The sequence below is a fragment of the Patiria miniata genome, unplaced genomic scaffold, assembly GCF_015706575.1.
Source record: "Patiria miniata isolate m_02_andy unplaced genomic scaffold, ASM1570657v1 HiC_scaffold_19, whole genome shotgun sequence".
Lineage (NCBI taxonomy): Eukaryota > Metazoa > Echinodermata > Asteroidea > Valvatida > Asterinidae > Patiria > Patiria miniata.
Window position 1 is genome coordinate 14179262 of NW_024037057.1, and position 18865 is coordinate 14198126.

The following is an 18865-nucleotide window of genomic DNA, read 5'->3' on the forward strand; positions in this document are numbered from 1 at the left end:
CAACATTCAACGTTGAAACAACGTCATGTGCCCACTGGGTTATCTGTACTTATTTAATTTCTTAGGTATGTTCAGATTAAGTTGTTCTGTGCATGTACCGAGTTTCATAATTGTTCGTCACTCGATGGCCGAGATCTGAGGGGAATTGGGCGGATCCCCCCCCTCCCCGCCTGCTGCGATTTTTTTCTCCCAAACTACATCCGCAGACATTTTTAGCGTCCTCTACGTTATTTTTTGATACGCACGCAGGTATATGATTATTTGTTTTCACACGATGTAGCGTGCAATGCAACAGATCAGCAGTAGGCCGTCAGCTGGACTGGAAAATTCGTTCGTTTCGCTCCAGCAATCGCGGGTCTAAAAATTTTTAACAGTTGTACCGAAATACACTTCCAAAGAATGATACTACAAAAGTTCTCCACATTTCGTCCAGCAGTTTTTTGATAATTTGACTCGAAAAAGCGAACTATTTGTCCACTGTGGACGTTCAAAAACGTACCGCGCCTACGTTAAAAAAATCCGCTGCGTATGACGCATCGTACCACGTGACGTGAACTGTCCAATTAGACACCAGATATGAGGTCGCAGGTCATGACATTTAACAAACATGGCGGTGTCCATTGGCAAAAGTGCGTCAACGTAAACATCGACCGGTGCAAAAAAGAAGTGTTTGTACTCATAATCTGTCACGTTTGAGGGAGGAAATGCGAAGGATCTGATGTCCGGTGATAGTAAGTTCATTTCCTGTGCCAAAGAGTGGCTGAATTTCACAATGGCATCGCCGAATATACCCACGATGTGTGGGCAGTGGATCTGCCATGTCTGTATCGTACGTACTGTACAGTACTACATCATGCACTACCGGCGCATGTAAACAAGGCAGTCCGGCCGGCCGAGCTCACCCGTGGCGGTTTTTATAGATAGTAAACGTCTCGGTGCTGCAAGAAAACGCAAACCAGACACTTCAGCTGAGACCAAGATTTCTTCACCGAAAAAGCTCCGGGCAAAGTTCAAGTTTCTTTGAATTGCCTATCTACATAACTGTGTCATGCTGCACACAAACTCAACCAGGATTTTGATTTCGATGAAAACCTCAATTCAAGGACAGTACAACAAGCAGAACTTCCGTTGGAGGTAGGCCTACATGTCATTATAATAAAGGCGATTGTGTATTTATGTGCCCCAAAAAAGAACCAACAAATCCATGTTTGGGTTTAATTGTCTTGAATTAAGGGTAAGGTTAGCTGGAGTTACCCAGCCCTGAGTTTTATCATTGGGTTGTCATCTAGGGCTGGAGCGAATTTTTCTCGTAACTTGTAGTATAGGCAAAATTTTTTGGAAAATGTTCAATTTTGTCCCCGTTACACACTAATTGCAACTGCAACTCACCCCAAACTTGCCTGGAATAACCATTACACAGGTCCTTGAAGTAAAAAACGATCCACGATGAAGATTCAGCCTACAATTGCAGTGAAAACAGGAGGAATAACTGCTAACTTGACAACCGTGCTGGATTGGCCAGGACCGCAATTGGTTTGTGCACACGAAAAATTGTGTACAATGAATGGCGGTCGATTAACAGGCACAGAGAGCGATCGCTGTCAACTACTCGTTTTTGCCGGCTGCGCTGGCTGTTGGCGCATGACGTCACGCGGAAGCGTAACACCCGATGACTGTTTTATGCACTAATATAAGGTTTACCACTCGCATCACAGCTTTGGTACTGGAACCGCAACCAATGACAACCCAATGATAAAACTCAGGGCTGGGTAACTCCTGCTAGGGTAAGGTTAGGTTTTAATTTCTTTGAGGGAAACTGGGGTGACACAACGATAAAAAAGCAATGCGAAAGCAAAGCTGGTGGTCACCACGATGCACCGTGAATGCACAGAACCGCATCGATTTGGATGGCGTCAACTGAAAATGCATAGGAAAATTTTATTTTCTTGCAAAAGATACCATTCAAAATGATAACAGATTCCTGGTTATAAAAAAACACCTTTTCTTTCTCTACGGCATTGGACTGTTGGGTACGTCACTTGTTTACCGAATGGTTCTTGGACTTTACTTTCCTTTTAGAAAAATTCTCTGAAGTCAATGAAGAAAAATGTCTTCAATGACAAATAGATCTTATTTGAAAAACCCAGTAAAAAAGGTTTTTTTTTTTGTTCCATCATCCATGATTCAAACCGAGTACCTCTGGCACTGAAAATATATGTCTAACGTTAAGATGCCAAAGTACACTGGGTACTGCACAAAATCCCATAAGAAAATGTTGTGCAGTCTCTTTCTCCATTGTTGAAGGATACTTTTATGGAGGTGTGAGGGTAGTCTTTCCCTTTGTATAAAATAGCAAAATAGCTTTTTATAGAATTTACTATTTGATTATATATATATAGGCCTAAAGGATGAACGTCAGGAAAAGGGAGATGTTCTGCGACTGACTGTTCAACCCCGATCAACAACTTAGTGTCATGAGAATGTCCCAGCTTGCTGAACTGTTGGAATCATGAAATGATTTAGAAACCGAAGGAACTGGCCTTGGATCTTTATATCGGTAAGATGTTTTGATTGTTATTCAGAGTGCAAACAGACATAAACTTTAATAGAATATTCAAAATGAAAACTTCTTGATATTGCTTTGGAAGCTGAAAAGGTTGGTTCTCAATAGCTACCAATGTTTACATATTTACAGTGGAAGGCAAAACGATCGGGCACGTGATCTTTCTTGTAATTTAACTCTAGATTGAACAAGTTGTTTTCTTTCTTCTAAAGCACATCCACAGTAATCATTGTTTTTGATCATCAGATACTAAACCTGTCTATATTTTACAATTTTTTTTTTTTTTACAGAACTGACAAGTTGACATATCGGCTTAGAAGAGAATATCCACAGATCTCTTTCCTTGATATATGGGACATCATCTACACCGCTACTTTATCTGCTGGATGTGTAGTTGAATCTCTGGGGACTTCAGAGGAGGATTCAAAACTGAAACTTTTGCTTAGAAAGCAAGACATACGCTCCACCCTGTTGTTATGCTGTTACTGCACAAGATTTGATGAGAACTTTGATGTAGTGATAACATTTACTTGAAGTTGTATCAGCACGACTAGTTAGCATTTGACATTATAATGAAAATAATGAGTAACTCTAGATTTCAAAACTACATAATTGTATCCTTCTGTTCATTAGTGTTGGTTTTATTCATTTTAATTCTTTTCAATTATTAAAAATTAGTTCCAGTAAAAAAGGCAAATTCTGTGAATTTTAACAGTGAGACTAGCCACATATGACAAGCCAAATCACTCTCTTTAATGTGTAAGCATACAAAATAGCATGAGTTATGGTTTTGTTTTCTTTTTATTGATATACATGCAAACATTTATACGTGCTAATCAATGTATCAATAAATAAAAAGCTGACATTTTCTTTGACAAAAGACTGATCTTAAGGCTTTTCTCCAAACCAAGATGGCTGTTTTGATTAGATAGCAAATAAATGTACAATGGTTGATTTTTGAAATTATTAAACCAGACTCTGACTTCTATCTGATGGTCCTTTGATTTATAATTGTATTTAAAGCCTGTTTCATTCCAAAAAAGGTGGTCTTTCTTACAAGTAGAAGGTTCTTTAAGTGACGTACCTGGTTCACCACAGCAGATCCAGAGGGTTTGGGGGGCATAGCACCCATTATTTTTTTTTATATGCGTTAGTTTGCTTTGTTTAAAGGGACATGTCTTGTCTGCTTTCCTGTTTCTTCTGCTGGTTACATGTGCAGGTATTTATTTACTCTAAAGACGCCTCCATTTTGGGCACCCCCTCACTTTCATTAATCTTGAGCTGGTTCCACCACTGCATTATAAACCTTCAAAATAATTGCATTGTTGTATGCTGCCAAATAAGTTAGATTACAGTGAAATATTTTTTGGAAGAGGGACTGTGGTGATGTCTACCAGATGAGAAAACAAAAGGTCATGTTCTGTGTGACCCACTTGCCAATGTACATAAAAGATATTTTTTAACTCTAAAATTTCCTGGGTCAAATTGACCCAGAATCTGAATCCAAATTTGCTCAGTCCTTTTCTGGGTAAAAAAAAATACACATTTCAGTCAAAATGACCGAGAAACATGTCTTTTTTTACTCCAAAGGGGTCATTTATGACTCCAAAAGGGGTCAATTTTTGACCCGGAAAAGGACTGAGCAGACTGAGTCTGACCCAGGAGTTTCTAGGGTCAGGAGTTTCTAGGATATGACAAGCTATAGTGCTGTACGTGCGTAGTTTTGAAATTGGAAGTGCCAACGCAAGGCCTCAAACTGGAAAATGTGGTTTTTTTTAGCATATACATGTACATAACATTGGCAAACTTTGATGAGGTGTAAAAAAAACAACAAGGCAGCATATTTGCTGGAGAACTTTTGACATAGTGTTTGTGATGTACTGAACCCCACATATGTGCATTAAAAAAGTAGACCCAGTGTTGCTGGAACGAAACTCATTTTACAGCCGGTTTTTGAGTTTCAGCTGATGGCCTACAGATAGAAAGTAGGATTTTACACCGTGAGATTGTGGGTTTGAATCTCGGTTTTGCACCCGGATTTTTTTCTTTTTCTAACCTGAGGCTTTGGAGGATATTTTTTAAAAGGGAAATAAAGTCCGAATTTCATAACGTTCAAATTCCCTTTTTTTTCTAATTTTGTATTTTCTTCTCATGTTTGTATACAAGTTAAGTTCAGAACGCCATGGCGTACACCTATATGTGGATGTCGTTTGGGAGAGAAACAAAAATCGCCCCACGGCTGTAAGCTGGTCGAAATAACCGGGCCCTTTTAGGGTTAAACAAACACCAGATAGTTACATATTGGATCAAGGCTATACAAACAGCAATATGACGACTGAAAATGAAGTAAAACGTGACATAAAATTGAGGGTTCCACTGGGGAAAAAAATCGTGACCTCTAAGTCAATGAGCTTTTTATACGAAACCAAGGGCGGATACGGGGGGGGGGGGCAAAGGGGGCCATGCCCCCCCCCCCCCAACGTTGTTGTTTTTATGTGACATCGCAATAAAGGCAGGCAATGAGTACACCACCATCTTTTCCTAAAAAAACATTGGCTAAAGGGGTCAGAAATTGCCTCAGATCGCACCACAGAGCATCGAGAATCCAAAAAAATTTCGGGGCCCTTAAGCGTAATTTTTTGACCCACTTTTTGGGAGACACAAATTTTTTTTTGGCCCCCCCCCAAAAAAAAATTGTGTTCTGGATTCGTCCTTGTACGAAACTGCTACACGAAATGGTAAGCTGCGGATTTATTTTGATAACGCAAAATTGGCATACACAGTATGGACAACATTTGCGCATTGACTCATTGAGAACGGGTAAATCCTAGCAACGGATCAATGAGTTCGCAGTGGAAGACTTTTAATGGCGCATTTCGGCGCACAATTATATAACATTCCGCAGACACAAAAGGCCACTAATTCCCGTCCATTGTGAAGGAAGAAGTGCCGTGACCCTCCGAATATATTACATCGCATTAGTCATTGTGTACGATCAGAATGTTTCTGTGTTCGGCAATATTGACAGCAGCGACGGATTTTCTCTAACATGTAGTAAATATTCCGTGTGTATTTATGTACTGCAAGGGGCTCGTAAAAATGTGGGGCGATCAGGCTTATTCGTGTATTATTACACCCCCTAATTAGGAACACAAGAAAAATTATGCCTATAATAGTAATCTGAATCTTGCTATTTATGTCTCCTGATTTAATGAAACAACTGTCAAACAAATCATCAAAACTACCCAACAAATAATATTATAAGATGAGGATTGCAGCAAGAACGCATCATTAAAACCACCCTATTTCATACGTGTGAAGAATAATTATTATGTACAAAAACTACCACAGGGACATGAAAGGAACAAAATGTCAAATTGAAATCGTAATTATCTTTGAGCAATTCTTAATCTCGTTCATGATATCAAGAAATCACTACAGGTGAATAAAAAAAGGAAACAAAATAGCAGGACCAGTTTTTTTTTCTCACAATGTACGTTAGGGATGTATGTGAATTGTTTTCGTTTTGCTGAAAGAACACTTACCATTTTTCTGTGATCCGTTGACTGAACTTTAAAACGGTGTTTGTGTTTAAAATTCCGTTAACTTGAAAAGTACATGAGTGATTTGAATGATTCTTGTACTAAAAGAAAGCTTATGAATTGGGCTTTCATATCCTTGATTTTCAAAGTGCTACATGCAGAACTTCTTTAAAACAAATGGTCCTGATATTTAGGTTTCCATTTTTTACTCACCCTGTACATTCCGTTGACTTTGAATGACTCTTTGGAAAGAAAATTGATAATGACTGATAAATCGTATTCAAGTTAATTTGTTTGAATAATATTGTCAATTCAAACATTAGAGCATTTTATCGCAGCAAATGGTCCACTTAAATGAACTTCTCGGCCTCGGTGTTTCTGTAGGTTTGTTAATTAAAATCATGTCGGTCTTGACTGCCCTGCTGTATTGCACACTCAAATAAGAGATGTAAATAAAAGGTATTACTTTTGTGTGTAAAAAAAATAAGCAGAATTGTTGATAAAAAAAATGCCAACTCGTGGTCAGCGATCACTCGCCGCTCTGGCCGTTTTGCATGAAATATATTCCTGCCACAGTTGAAAAAATGCAACGCCGATGGCAAATGTGGAACCCCGAACATTTGCTCAATTTTCCGGAAACAGACAGACAGACGGTGGACCATTCGACCAACAACCACCAAGTGACAAGTAGAAGCTTCAAGTAGACAAGTAAAAAGCTAAAACTGATGCAAATACAACGATAATCTAGGCTTAAATTGATAATATCAACAGTGATCGTGTTTTATTTTTGGAATAAAAAGGTGGTTTTTTTAAAATTATGTCAACTGAGTCTAAGTTCTTTATATTAAATTTAAATAAAAAATAGTTCACACACAGTGGCGTAATCTGTGTCGGTGAGGGGTTGACCAAAGATCCCAAACCGTGTAAATTCCAAATGTGTGTGTGGGGGGGGGGGGGGGGGGGGGGGCTTACGTCCCTTAACCTTACATCCCTTAACCTTACATCAAAACCGTACATTTAAAGCTTTTGTACTGTTCGTTCTCCGTTTACAGAACTCTGCGTATTTAATATTTGTGGACTATTGCAGAGTTTTTGCTCCACCGCAACAGTTCTTGGGGAGGACGATCCAATCGCCTATTCCCCGGTCGAAAAGTGGATGGGCATATCCTCTCCCCCCCCCCCCCCCCCCCCGCCGATAGATGCCACGAGTTTATTTGAAATAAGATTGGCATCCGAAATACTGCGTTAGGGCATACCTTTATGTCAGGTGAATATTTTAGTCATTCACGATGGAATGTAGTGTCGTGTGCATTCTGGATCGGATTTACGAGGAAAAAAAAATACATTCAACTGATATATACACATTTGTACAATTAAATGATCGAATCACAAGTCTGATCGCAAGTCTGACCAAAACACAATAGATTTGACTCTTTTTGGGGCAAATCTTTAAATAAATTATTAATTAATATTTCACTAAACGTCAAGATGGAATGCTGTACGAGAAGTGATCACTCCTCCAGAACAGGAATATCGTTCAACTTGCGCACGTAGTTCCAGACCATCAAGATGTTCTCTCTGTTCTCCTCCTTGTCCTCGCCCAAATGGAAGGCAACACTCTGGCTGATCTTTCGTAACGTGTCCTGCATGTTGTCATAATCCAGGTAATTGGAGTATTTGCCATTGAACCTCGGTTCCACGCCGATGCGGTGCATAATGATGCCCATGTAGGCGTCCTCCCAAGGTAGGAAGCGCACGTTCAAGGAGGTTCCGAAGATGCGGGCGGACAGGTCCCCGGAGATCAGGTAGGCAGGCCCGTCCAGGTACGGCGGGTAGGTCTTGTCGGGGTAGACATCCCTCGAGGTGTACCACTTACTCTGCCGGTTCCTGATGGGCTCTGTGACGTCCTTGAGGTTTCCCTCAGCGAAGTTCAAAGTGGGAGCGGTGTCCAGGCGGTCCACGAGATTGTAGACGTTGACAAACATGTCCACGTCTACTTTCATGATGTAGCGGGCGTTAGGGCATAACTGAGCGGCCCAGCGCAGGCCCATCAGTGTCTTGAGCGTGAGGTTGTAGTAGGAGTCCAAGAAATTCTCCTGAATGATGTCGTGGTAGTGGTTGTTCTCGAGTTCCAGGAGGTGTTGGGTCTCGGCGTCCCGCCTGCCAAGGAGGAACATGGTCACGATGCGCTTTCCCTTGACCAGCTTGGCGCTACCCCAGGTCTTGCGGATCAGCGAGCGCATATAGCTGTCCCCGGGTGCCGTGAGGACGAGGCACAGCGCGTCCACGTACCCGTGCTTGTTGGTGAACTGCTTGCAGGCGCCCGGGTTCTTCATGGTGAAGTAGTACGGGTGGGGGTTGGTGTATTTCCGGCCGGGCGGCTTGGGCTTACCGGGCGGGTGCGCCGGCCGGTCGTTTGGAGGCAGGCGCTGCGGTGATTTCTCCCCTCCGGACTGCGACGGTTGCCTGCCCACTGTCGAGTTAGACTTCTCATGACGGCAGTATTTCAGCACCTTGACGATGGTTTTTGGCTTGCTGTCCTCAGGGTTACTAGCATTAGCCTGTACCGGTGACAACGGGATTTCATCCGAATGTCTCTGCAGTCGGCAGGGACACTCCGTGTCCCGAGAACCCCTATCAGTGTAGTTCCTTCGTGTGTCAATAACGAGAAGGATGGTGCCAGCCCATATCACGAACAGGACAGCTACCATGAGTTTCCCCGAGCGGGTCATCAACGTCTCCGCTACATTCATCTTGTCTGCTCCCTTATCTCACTCCGTCCAAGGCGAACACCTGCGATCTAATCAACACTGCATAATAGCAGCACTGATTTTAATATCCCGTTACGGCCGTCTACTGTACACCCAAAATAAATCGGTACTCGAAAGCAAAGAAGAAAGCGTCATCCATTGCGAGTTTTAAGAGTTGCCAGAGGGCAGTTTAAACCTTATCCTCTTATTATCGCGGCCGACCATTTTTAGAGAAGGACAAGCTGAACACATGAAGATGTGATAGAAATGAGACGGATCAGTGGCATGCATTGTACGATGGAGTTACATTTATCGATCGTCAGTACCGCTACGCCACGTAATCACAGCCCAGCTCAACCCGGTCCACGCCTCTCAGCCAGGCTAAGCAAACTGGGGAACAAATGACGGCGTAATCTGTCCCCAAACAAAGCAGCATCTTCAGCCAACAGGATTACTGCCTTCCCAACGGTGGGAGAGAATTTCCCTCTCTGTGTGTAGAGCCATTACTATCACATGTGTATGTACATGCGCTGTCACTGTCGGTTTTCAATAATAGCATCGAATGGAGGGAACCACAGAGTGCAGAACAACAGTGTGTGTTGGTATTTCTACGCAGTTAACCCCTTACTTTTCTCTGTTTTTATTTGGCCTTAACCTTTCCAGCCAATGATCACATTGTTAATGACCAAGCACCGTGCCTTTGCCTTTTGAATCTGGATCCTTGGCGATCATAATAGCCTACCAATTTATAAATAGTTGCTTCACAATCATGCAGTAATATACTTTTATTTTATTATATTGTGCTGTGTTGTAATTGTAGCTATGCAGGGCCCCAATGGAATCAAGCTTTACACTGTTTGGGCACACTCTGGGTAAAGAAATGTAATAGTACATGTATAGTAAACTATGGCCAAAGAAATGTAACAGTACATGTATAGTAAACTATGGCCAAAGAAATGTAATAGTACATGTATAGTAAACTATGGCCAAAGAAATGTAATAGTACATGTATAGTAAACTATGGCCAAAGAAATGTACATGTATAGTAAACTATGGCCAAAGATTGTTCTGTTTTCTTTCTTTCATTTTCTTGTATTTCATGACCGCGAATTTGTGCTATAATTGGCCTGATTTAATTCTGATATGTGAAACCGCAAAATAATGGAAAAAAAAAGCAATTGCGGTCAAGGATTATACCTCGGAGATGGTGGCTGAGGCGATTAAGTCAAAATGTGTTCAAGGCACAGTAATGAGACGCTGTTTGTAGTCATACGTATGGTGAAGGCATTGTATAAGCAAAGAGCTAAGATTATCAGAATCGTACGGGTTTTTTTTCCAGGAGAGGAAACTTGTGATTTTTCTTTCAATAGTGATATGTAAATAACTATTGTGGGCATAATGAAAAGCGGTGCATGGTTGCCCAACACTAGCCATACACAGCCATATGCATCCTAACCACCTTTCCCCCTTAAATACACACTTTAAAACCGGTCAATATATTTCAACCCGGTGCCTTTCATTCGTCGCGTCTAAAATCAGGGGCGGATTTAGTTTTCAGGAAACGGGGGGGGGGGGGTTGATATATTGGGGGGTGGTTTGTATCTAAGGCGTGCCAAAGGTTAGGCCAAGGGGTCTGGGTCATGGGCGTCGCCAGGATTTTTTTCTAGAGGGGGGCAAAACATATTTTTTCCCAAAAATTCCTGTATTTCTCAACATATTCTCGACTTCTCAGTTTTAGAGGGGGGCAGGGACATTTCGCCCCTCCCCCCAACTCATTAAATTTACACCACTATGACTTCGCGCCTCTTTTTTTTTTTTTTTTTTTTTTTTGGTTTTCCAGGGGGGGGGGGGGCAAGCGCCCCCCCCCCTTGCCCCCCCCCCCCCCCCCCCCCCCCCCCCCCCCTCGCGACGCCCATGGTCTGGGTTCATGTCCCGGACAATTGTAAAATCTATGATGATTTCTCCTGCATTATAAGGCAATTTAAGAAATAAAAATGCATTTATGAACTTCAGCATTCTTTTTTTTTTATTTTGACCCAATGTACTAGTTTTCAGTAACATTAATTATATTGCAGCCTCCACCCCTCCCTCCTCTACCACACGCTACTGAAAAATACACTGCATTAGCAATGAAAACAGGACAATTTAGAAATACAGGACGATCTGACATGCGTCTGAATATTATGTATTGTACAGGCTGAATAAATACTATTCCTTTCTATTATCCAAACTCTTCCCATTATCCTCATGTGATGATGCTTTGGTTCAATTTCATGTTGCAAAACAAACAAAATGCAACGACGACGACTTACAGTCGAAGCTAATTTTAGTAATTTTTAAGTGCTAACTCGCTTTGTTTTGGCAGACAACAAAAATATTGCGGGGGGGGGGAATAATATTGTATACTTTTAGATTTTTTTCGGAGAAAACATGACAAAACTTGAAAAGATTTACCAATACAGGTTACCTGATTCAAAGGACAATTCAAGCCCGCCGTGAACTTGTGCAAATGTGACACAGTAAAACATTTGCTTTCATTTATACAGCAACTGAAAAATGTCTGCGTTTTATCGTGACTTGTGAACCGACATAAATTAATCATCATTATACTACTTGTCGCAAAGTATCACCATTTTTATTTGAATTTGTGATGAGGGCTCTGTGAAAACAATGAAAGGTTTGTCCCAAGAATATTATTGTGTTTCTTTCACAATAAAATAACATTGTATCTCTTGCCACAACGCAATGGAATTGTTGCATCTTCTGTGAACGAAACAGCCGTCGTTGAAAAAAAATCGATTGTGATTAAGCTTATTAAAAATGAATAATTCTTCACAACTCAACTGTATACAATTAATTAGTGTCGCCACAGTCGGAATTGTGAGTCTGTATAGTACTAGAGATGTACTGAAGGCCTATAATTGCTTTATTTCTAACAGGACGGCCGACAATATAGGCCGCATAAAAATAAAATGTATTTCTTCGCCGATTGCAATCACGTACGTGGGCACAGTTGACAATAGTCGTCGTTATTGAAGACCGTTTCAGACAAGGCCCTATTCTGTTGTGGTTACACGGGACCTTGTACAGTCATGTACATGTACATGTACATGTACACATTGTAAAGTACATGTTGCATGCCACGGCCTTTATTGTTGTGCCAACAGGTGAACAAACTTCTTGTGATATTTCCCCTTTCTTCCTCCTGCGCACCATGCAGGCGGGTTGCAGTTCTACGAAAGTCTGATTGGGTGCGTTCGATTAGCTTCCCCGTGTATACACAGGTTTTACTATTGGAGACGAGGTTAAAAAATAAAGTAAGCCTCGGGGACGAGGCTGTTTCAGACACGCATCAAATTAAAGCTTATTTCATCATCATTCATTTTTGTTTGTTCTTTTTTTTGGGGGGGGGGGGTTAATCCGATGACTTTTGTGAGAAATTTCCATCCGAAGATGATCATTCATTTAAAAAACGATTTCTACGCTCCATTGCAAAATAGAGCGCTTTTAGTGCCCAAATTCATTTAATTTTCACAAAAACACAAGTTCACGGTCCTGTGCACGGATTCCACCCTTCTTATTTATTTACAAAACCCTCAAGTTTATGGCCCACACAATACCGAGGAATTTGAGGGCACGCAAATCATGATTTTGCCGGCGTAGGCAGTTTTGGACCGATTACTGGTCTGGAGCCGCCTTATACAGGCTTAACCTTGGGCACGAGCGCGCGAAGGTAAATACAGAATTGTGTATAGTTGTCCTCATCATACCAAAAGGCGTCGTCGTTTGTAAATTAGAAGCCGGTCTTTGAATGAAAGCGTCCGGACAATTTTATCTGATTCGTCTTTCTTTCATCTGTGCGTATAGTGCAAAGTAGCGTATGGTATTTTGCCAAGTGCCATGTCAAGTTAGTCTTGGCCCAAGTCAGTGATCAATAGCGATAATTGCATTGTTGTAGAGCGCCTTGCATAATTTTTTTTCTACTTTCTCTAACTCACGTCTCGGGCAATTCGTAGCAATGGAGGCGTGGCCATTTTATGTAAATTAGACTGTTGGTATGGTGTAAATATGAATGAAATCAATCACCTCGCGTATAGCGCGTATGTTAACATCCGTCGCGCGAACGCGTGCTACTGCCCATTTCTCGATCGCTGATTGGTTCCCTCGGAAAGCCTGGGGAGAAAATAAACAAAAAAATAAATGAACACTGGGTACTGGAACAGCTCAATTGGGCTACAAAACGCGCTTTGAACGAGATAATGTTAATCGGAAAGTACATTTTAAAGGGAATATACAACATTTGCAAACATCGACAAATAAAACTACCAAGTTTTTACAAAATACCTCACTAGGATGTTGGTTAATGACAGTCTAAAGCATCCTGTAAAATTATGGCACTTGGTGTGAAGTCATTTTCAAGAAAATGGTATTTTTGTATATATTTCCAACGGTGGTCGGCCGACCACCGTTGGAAAAACCTAACTATTTTTCAACTACTGCTCCAAATTTACCATTTTGTTCAGTCAAAATTTTGTTTGCTATTGGTTACATGTTCATGAACGGGTGCAGGCCAGCTAGACTGGTTCCTGACCTAACAATTTTCCGGCATCTATAAATTGATCCATTTCATCTTTAGTAGAGTCAGGGAACCAGACTACTTGAACGTTTTTGTTTTTCTTGGCTTTTCCAGCATTTTCGAACACAAAACCTCAAACACGTCAGTGTAACAATATTTGATCTATTGTACTAAAAAAAAAACTCAAATAGTTCATTTAAAAAAAAATAACAGCAAAAGCCAATGATGTACATTCCCTTTAAAAGTAGGATATAGGCTTAACATCCACACAACTTTCCTTTAAAAACTGGGCGTTTTGTGATATTCCTGTATTATGCATGCGAAAACGAATTCTGGGGTCCACTTTTGCGACCCCATAAATTCGAGCTGTTTTGATGCTAGTTGTGATATCATTCGTAAAGTGGTCGCCTTTTGCGGACGTTGAAGAAACCGTTTTTTTTTGCATTGGCGATTGGTCACCGCTGTTCCCGAAACACACAACGTGTATATCGTACACTGAGAACGACACGAAAAACGTATTCGTACTCCGTTGTGTCGGATGTAAACAACCGGGTTTTTTCCCCGTCTTTTCTCGGGAACGGTAAGACATTAGGTTGGTTTCCTTGCAACCAGATGTTTGAAAAAGGCTAAGTAAATAATCGAAAACATGAAATTTTCGGTGATTTCAGGACCTAGTGTCCCTTTAAACAGCTGCTACGAATTACCCACGACGTAAGTGCGAGTATGCACATTATTGTTGTGCCATCCGAGGGTGAACAGTGCACGATCCACTATCGATCACTAGCGTCTTGGGCCAAGACTATATCAAGATAAGTTAAGCTATAAACAATGTCAACAAGCGTTCAAGAGGTTCGGATGTCCCAACAAATATGGTAGTGATCCGGAGACTTCATCCCCACACGGAGTGATATACTTTATCGATACTGAACTTTAACATAAACTCAAGTATTTAGCAACTGTTGCATTAACTTTTAACCAGAGAAATATATTCAAAAAGATGATGATAGGGTATAAGAACCAAACACAACTAATCTAATACTTCAAGAGTAAAACAACAGCCAAACCATCGACCGAAATGCAGAAGCCACTTGATAACTTCAGATTAGCACCATCACTAGTGTTATCATACTTTATAGGCTTTTGGTGCTGGTAAATTAAGGTACCGGAATTACTTTACCACAAGTAGGTCATACGCTGCATGAGTGATTGAACCTTGGACCTCTCGATTTACATTGTGCCACAAAAATACCTGTCGGTTTTTCCGACATTGGGAAATTGGAGTAATAAATTGCACAATAAATACGAATTCGTCTCATTAAACGGATGCCTGCGTCCGAAAACACACCTATTGGTTGTCTTCAATTCTCAACGTTTCTCTCTCTCTCCATATTTAAGCTAACGGAGTGGTTACATGAGTTCATACAAGGTAGGTGTCTCAGCTGATATGCAAATGCAATTGTTCAGTTTGTAGGTTTTTTTCACTCAGTGTATTATGTTCATGAGCTAAAAGTCAATGAAACTGAATGCAGGACAGATGATGAAGTCATTGCGAGGGCGAATAAACGAGGACAGTTACAGGGACTAACCATACAAACTGTAGACAGCAACTCAGACACATTCTCATTGACCATTCCCAATAATGTTTAAAACAAGCACGAGTGCTGCACAATAAGCTCTGGCCCGGCTCCGGAATATCTCACCTCATTTTCAAAATAGACGCGGATGCGCATCGATCGAGACAATGGGGCGTGTTCCAAAAACTTTCGTAAAGAGTGAATTACTGACGACGGTGTTGCATTAGGTCAATTTTTGACCAATTGGTAGTTATATTGTATGGGGAACTTAGGGGGCTCAATTTTCCGGGAACGGACCTACCGACCGACCGACTGACCATGAAGTGACATGCAGAAGCTCTTCCTGGAGCTTAGAAATAAAGAGTGCATGGGGTATAGACAAAAAGGGAACGTGGGCGCTCAAGATATGTCTCCTTTTCTTCCTCGAATTCAAATAACTATTACAGCAATGCCACTGAGCAATCAGTGACCTATTAAAAGATTTGATCTACTAAAAGACATTTTATTCTCAGATTCACATTCATCATTTTAACTGATTTTTCACTCCTTTGTTGTAGAAAGATGGCAGAAGCTGCAGCAAAATCCGTGCTGGGTACGATCAGTCAGGGGCACCTCGAATGCCCGATTTGTTGCTATCGTTTCACTGATCCCAAGATGCTGGACTGCCTGCACAGCTTCTGCCTGAACTGCCTTGAAGAATTTATCAGCAGTCAGCCACCAAAGGCAGACGAGATAACTTGCCCAGTTTGCAGGCGGGGAACTGCAGTACCAGACACTGGATTGCAGTATCTACCCAACTGCTTTTTCCTGAGTTCCCTCGTCGATGAATTTAACAAGCAGGAGCGGTTGCTAGAAGACGCGCCAGCGGATACTCAAAAGTGTGAGGAATGCGACGAAGGCTTAGAAGCCGTCTCAAGATGCTTAGACTGTGATGGGAACATCTGTCAGACATGTCTGGATACCCAGCGGAAAAAGAAATCTACTAAGAAACATCAAAGCACAGCAAAGGTACCTCTGGCTGATTGTCGCAAGAAAGATACACCGCAATGTAACAAGCACACTAATCATGAACTCTGTTTTTACTGCGAGACATGCAAGACGTTGGCATGTGCAAAATGTGCTGCCATAGATCATCGAACAGCGGAGCATGAATACATAGAAGTCGCAGACGCCATACGATGGTACCGTCAGGATGTCGACGAGATTCTGCAAAGGTTCGACAAGAGCAGAGATGAATTCAAACTCGCCGATGATTCGTTGCAACGTGCCAGGAACAGGCTGAAAAACATGGTTGCCCAGGCCTGTATTAAAAGACATTGGCACCAAAGAGGAAAAAGAGATTGAAAAGATCAGAAACAAATCACGCCTTCTCAGAGACAAAGTAACCCAAATCGGAGAAGAACAAGATAGGACATTAGAGGAAGTCCAGAAAAGCAACCGTGACAAGATGGAGCGGGCCGAGCAGATTGTATCGACAGTCAACGACTTGATGCAGCAAGCTGACGACTTTGAGCTGTTGGATCTTAAACCGAAGGTGATGCACAACTTAGAGTTCCAGGAAAAACTCACAGTGGAGTATGCACAGCATGAGCTCTCTTTCATTGGGGTCAAATGTCAAGATGTCGTGGCAGATACAGACCTAGGCGAAGTACTTCATGAAGAATGGCAGTTAAGGGAAGAGATTTGTGATGCAGGGCTGGGAAATGGAGAATTTCAGTGTGCTGCAGGCGTTGCGTGCCTAATCAACAGTGACATTGCCGTAACTGAGATAACGAAACGAAAGTTGATAATGTTTACTTCCGCTGGAGAGTATAAAAGAAGTGTCGGTCAGGAAAATGTGCATAACCCCTGGGGAGTAGCTGCGACCACCGATGACCTACTTCTGGTCACTGATAAAAAGTACGTAAAGGTGTTTGACTCAAGTCTAAAATTCATACGCGAGTTTAAACCATCAGTGAATGATTCAGACGTTGATTCAGCGAGTCGTCTTACCGATATCTCTGTGGACAAGAAGAATCGGAAAGCAGTGGTAGACAGCGGCAGGAAGCTCATATCTCTCCACAAGCTGAACGGGTCCCTGATAAAAACCTTTCCACATGATATGGTTGGTAACGATTTAGCCATTGGCATTCAGGAACGCTTTGTCTTCACAAACTACACAAAGGGAACTTTGATTTGCACAACCTGTGCAGGAGAAGGGGTGTTCCGTGTTAGTACTTCGTGTGAAAGGCACCCTGGGAAACCCTCTGGCGTGTGCTGCGATGAAGCTGGGGACATTTATGTTTCAATTCATCCCGAAGGCAGTGAAGGCGGTGAAGTGCATCATTATTCACCCGAGGGTGTCTTCATTGAGCGGGTACTGGTTCGTGGACTTTATTCTCCCCTTGGCTTGGCATTCACCCCATACGGCGATCTCGTGGTCGCTGATAGGCACTCGGTCAAGATCTTTCAGCGGGCCCGTGAGCGAGAAGCTCTCCTGATTTGAATATCAACCATCTGCCAAAAAGGAACACGATAAGCTGACACCGGTTTGACGTCTGAGCATTGTGCCGCGAGTGTCCTGCTGCAATCGCGCGGTTTCACTCCATGAAGTAACCAAAGTGGAGAGCCTGGGCGTGACTTATCGTATTTTTGTACAATGCATGGAGTTAGTGACTGTTCGTGATGCTGTAAAGTGTCACTCTGTGAACTATGGTGCAGAAATGGGAATCAGTCCTTCAAACACATCCACATGAAGCGAAAGCAAAAAAAGGTACTTTACTAACCAAAGCAGTTGTCAAAATCGTGTTTTGTAATCAACAACATGTTAGGTCTTGAACATTTTTCTCTGGATTTTGAGAGATGATTATATTGCAAGCGAATATACAAAGTAAATGATCCCTTAGACCTTTTTTGGTAACTAATGCCCGGGAATTCAGTTTGGTGCATTCGTTTAGAAAAATAATGTTCAATCAAATTGGGCAGGTGTATTGGTTGGATATTGAATAGTGTTAAAACAGTCTAAAATGACTTATATGACTTATTGGCTTATGTCACTACTGACCCACTACACCAAACAGTGTTTTATTTTGTTTCATATCTAAAATAGCATGCATAATGTTTGCCACTGTGTTTGCCTGTCATTCATAATTAACATTATTACCGAATGCCATTTTTTTCTGACTGTTATATTTTGATTGAATCGATGCCACAACACTTAAAGGGAATGTACAAAAATTGGCTAGTGTAATTTTCAGAAACGAACTATTTGAGCGGTTTGTATAACAGATCAAATGCTGTTACACTGACATGTGTAAAGTTTTGTGTTAAAAAATGCTGGAAAACCAAGAAAAAGACAAATGTTCAAGTAGTCTGGTTCCTTGACTCCACTAAAGATGAAACTGGATCAATTTATAGATGCCGGAAATGTTTAAGGTAAGGGAACCAGTCTAGCTGGCCTGCTACGTCCATGAACATGAAACCAATAGCAAACAAAATTTGGTAAAAAACAAAATGGTAAATTTGGAACAGTAGTTGAAAAAAAGTTAGTTTTTTTCCAACGGTGGTCAGCCGACCACTGTTGGAAATTTATACAAAATACCACTTTTCTTGAAAATGACTCCACACCAGGTGCATTAATTTTACAGGATGCTTTAGACTGTCATTTATCAACATCCTAGACTGTCATTTATCAACATCCTAGTAAGGTATTTTGTAAAATGTGTTTTGTTTTTCGATGTTCGCAAATGTTGTATATTCCCTTTAAACACAAGCCAGGGTAAGACCGACTGATAGGGTAACACTAACACCATTATTGCCAGTCGTGTCATCACTGTAGGCGTTGAACAGAAGGGCATTAGCCTATTTGTGCTATGGCCTAC

At 41.5% G+C, this 18865-nt stretch overlaps 1 protein-coding gene, 1 long non-coding RNA gene and 1 pseudogene across 2 annotated transcripts; 2 read left to right on the top strand and 1 right to left on the bottom strand.

Annotated features, from left to right (window-relative positions):
* The first annotated feature begins 304 nt into the window (after nt 1-304).
* Nucleotides 305-3567, top strand: LOC119725878. Its single transcript, XR_005270748.1, has 3 exons — nt 305-1134; nt 2400-2557; nt 2854-3567. It is a non-coding gene; the product is annotated as an uncharacterized LOC119725878 (long non-coding RNA).
* Nucleotides 3568-6306: 2739 nt separating this feature from the next.
* LOC119725879 (beta-1,3-galactosyltransferase 1-like) lies at nt 6307-9436 on the bottom strand. The gene has a single exon (XM_038197475.1). The coding sequence runs from the start codon at nt 8856-8858 to the stop codon at nt 7617-7619; it is 1242 nt and encodes a 413-aa protein (XP_038053403.1). The 5' UTR covers nt 8859-9436; the 3' UTR covers nt 6307-7616.
* A 6130-nt stretch (nt 9437-15566) lies between these two features.
* LOC119725622 lies at nt 15567-17633 on the top strand (annotated as a pseudogene).
* Nucleotides 17634-18865: the final 1232 nt, after the last annotated feature.

What these genes read in the sequence shown, in the direction of transcription:
- LOC119725879 (XM_038197475.1), bottom strand. Translation starts at nt 8,858, where the DNA reads ATGAATGTAGCGGAGACGTTGATGACCCGCTCGGGGAAACTCATGGTA.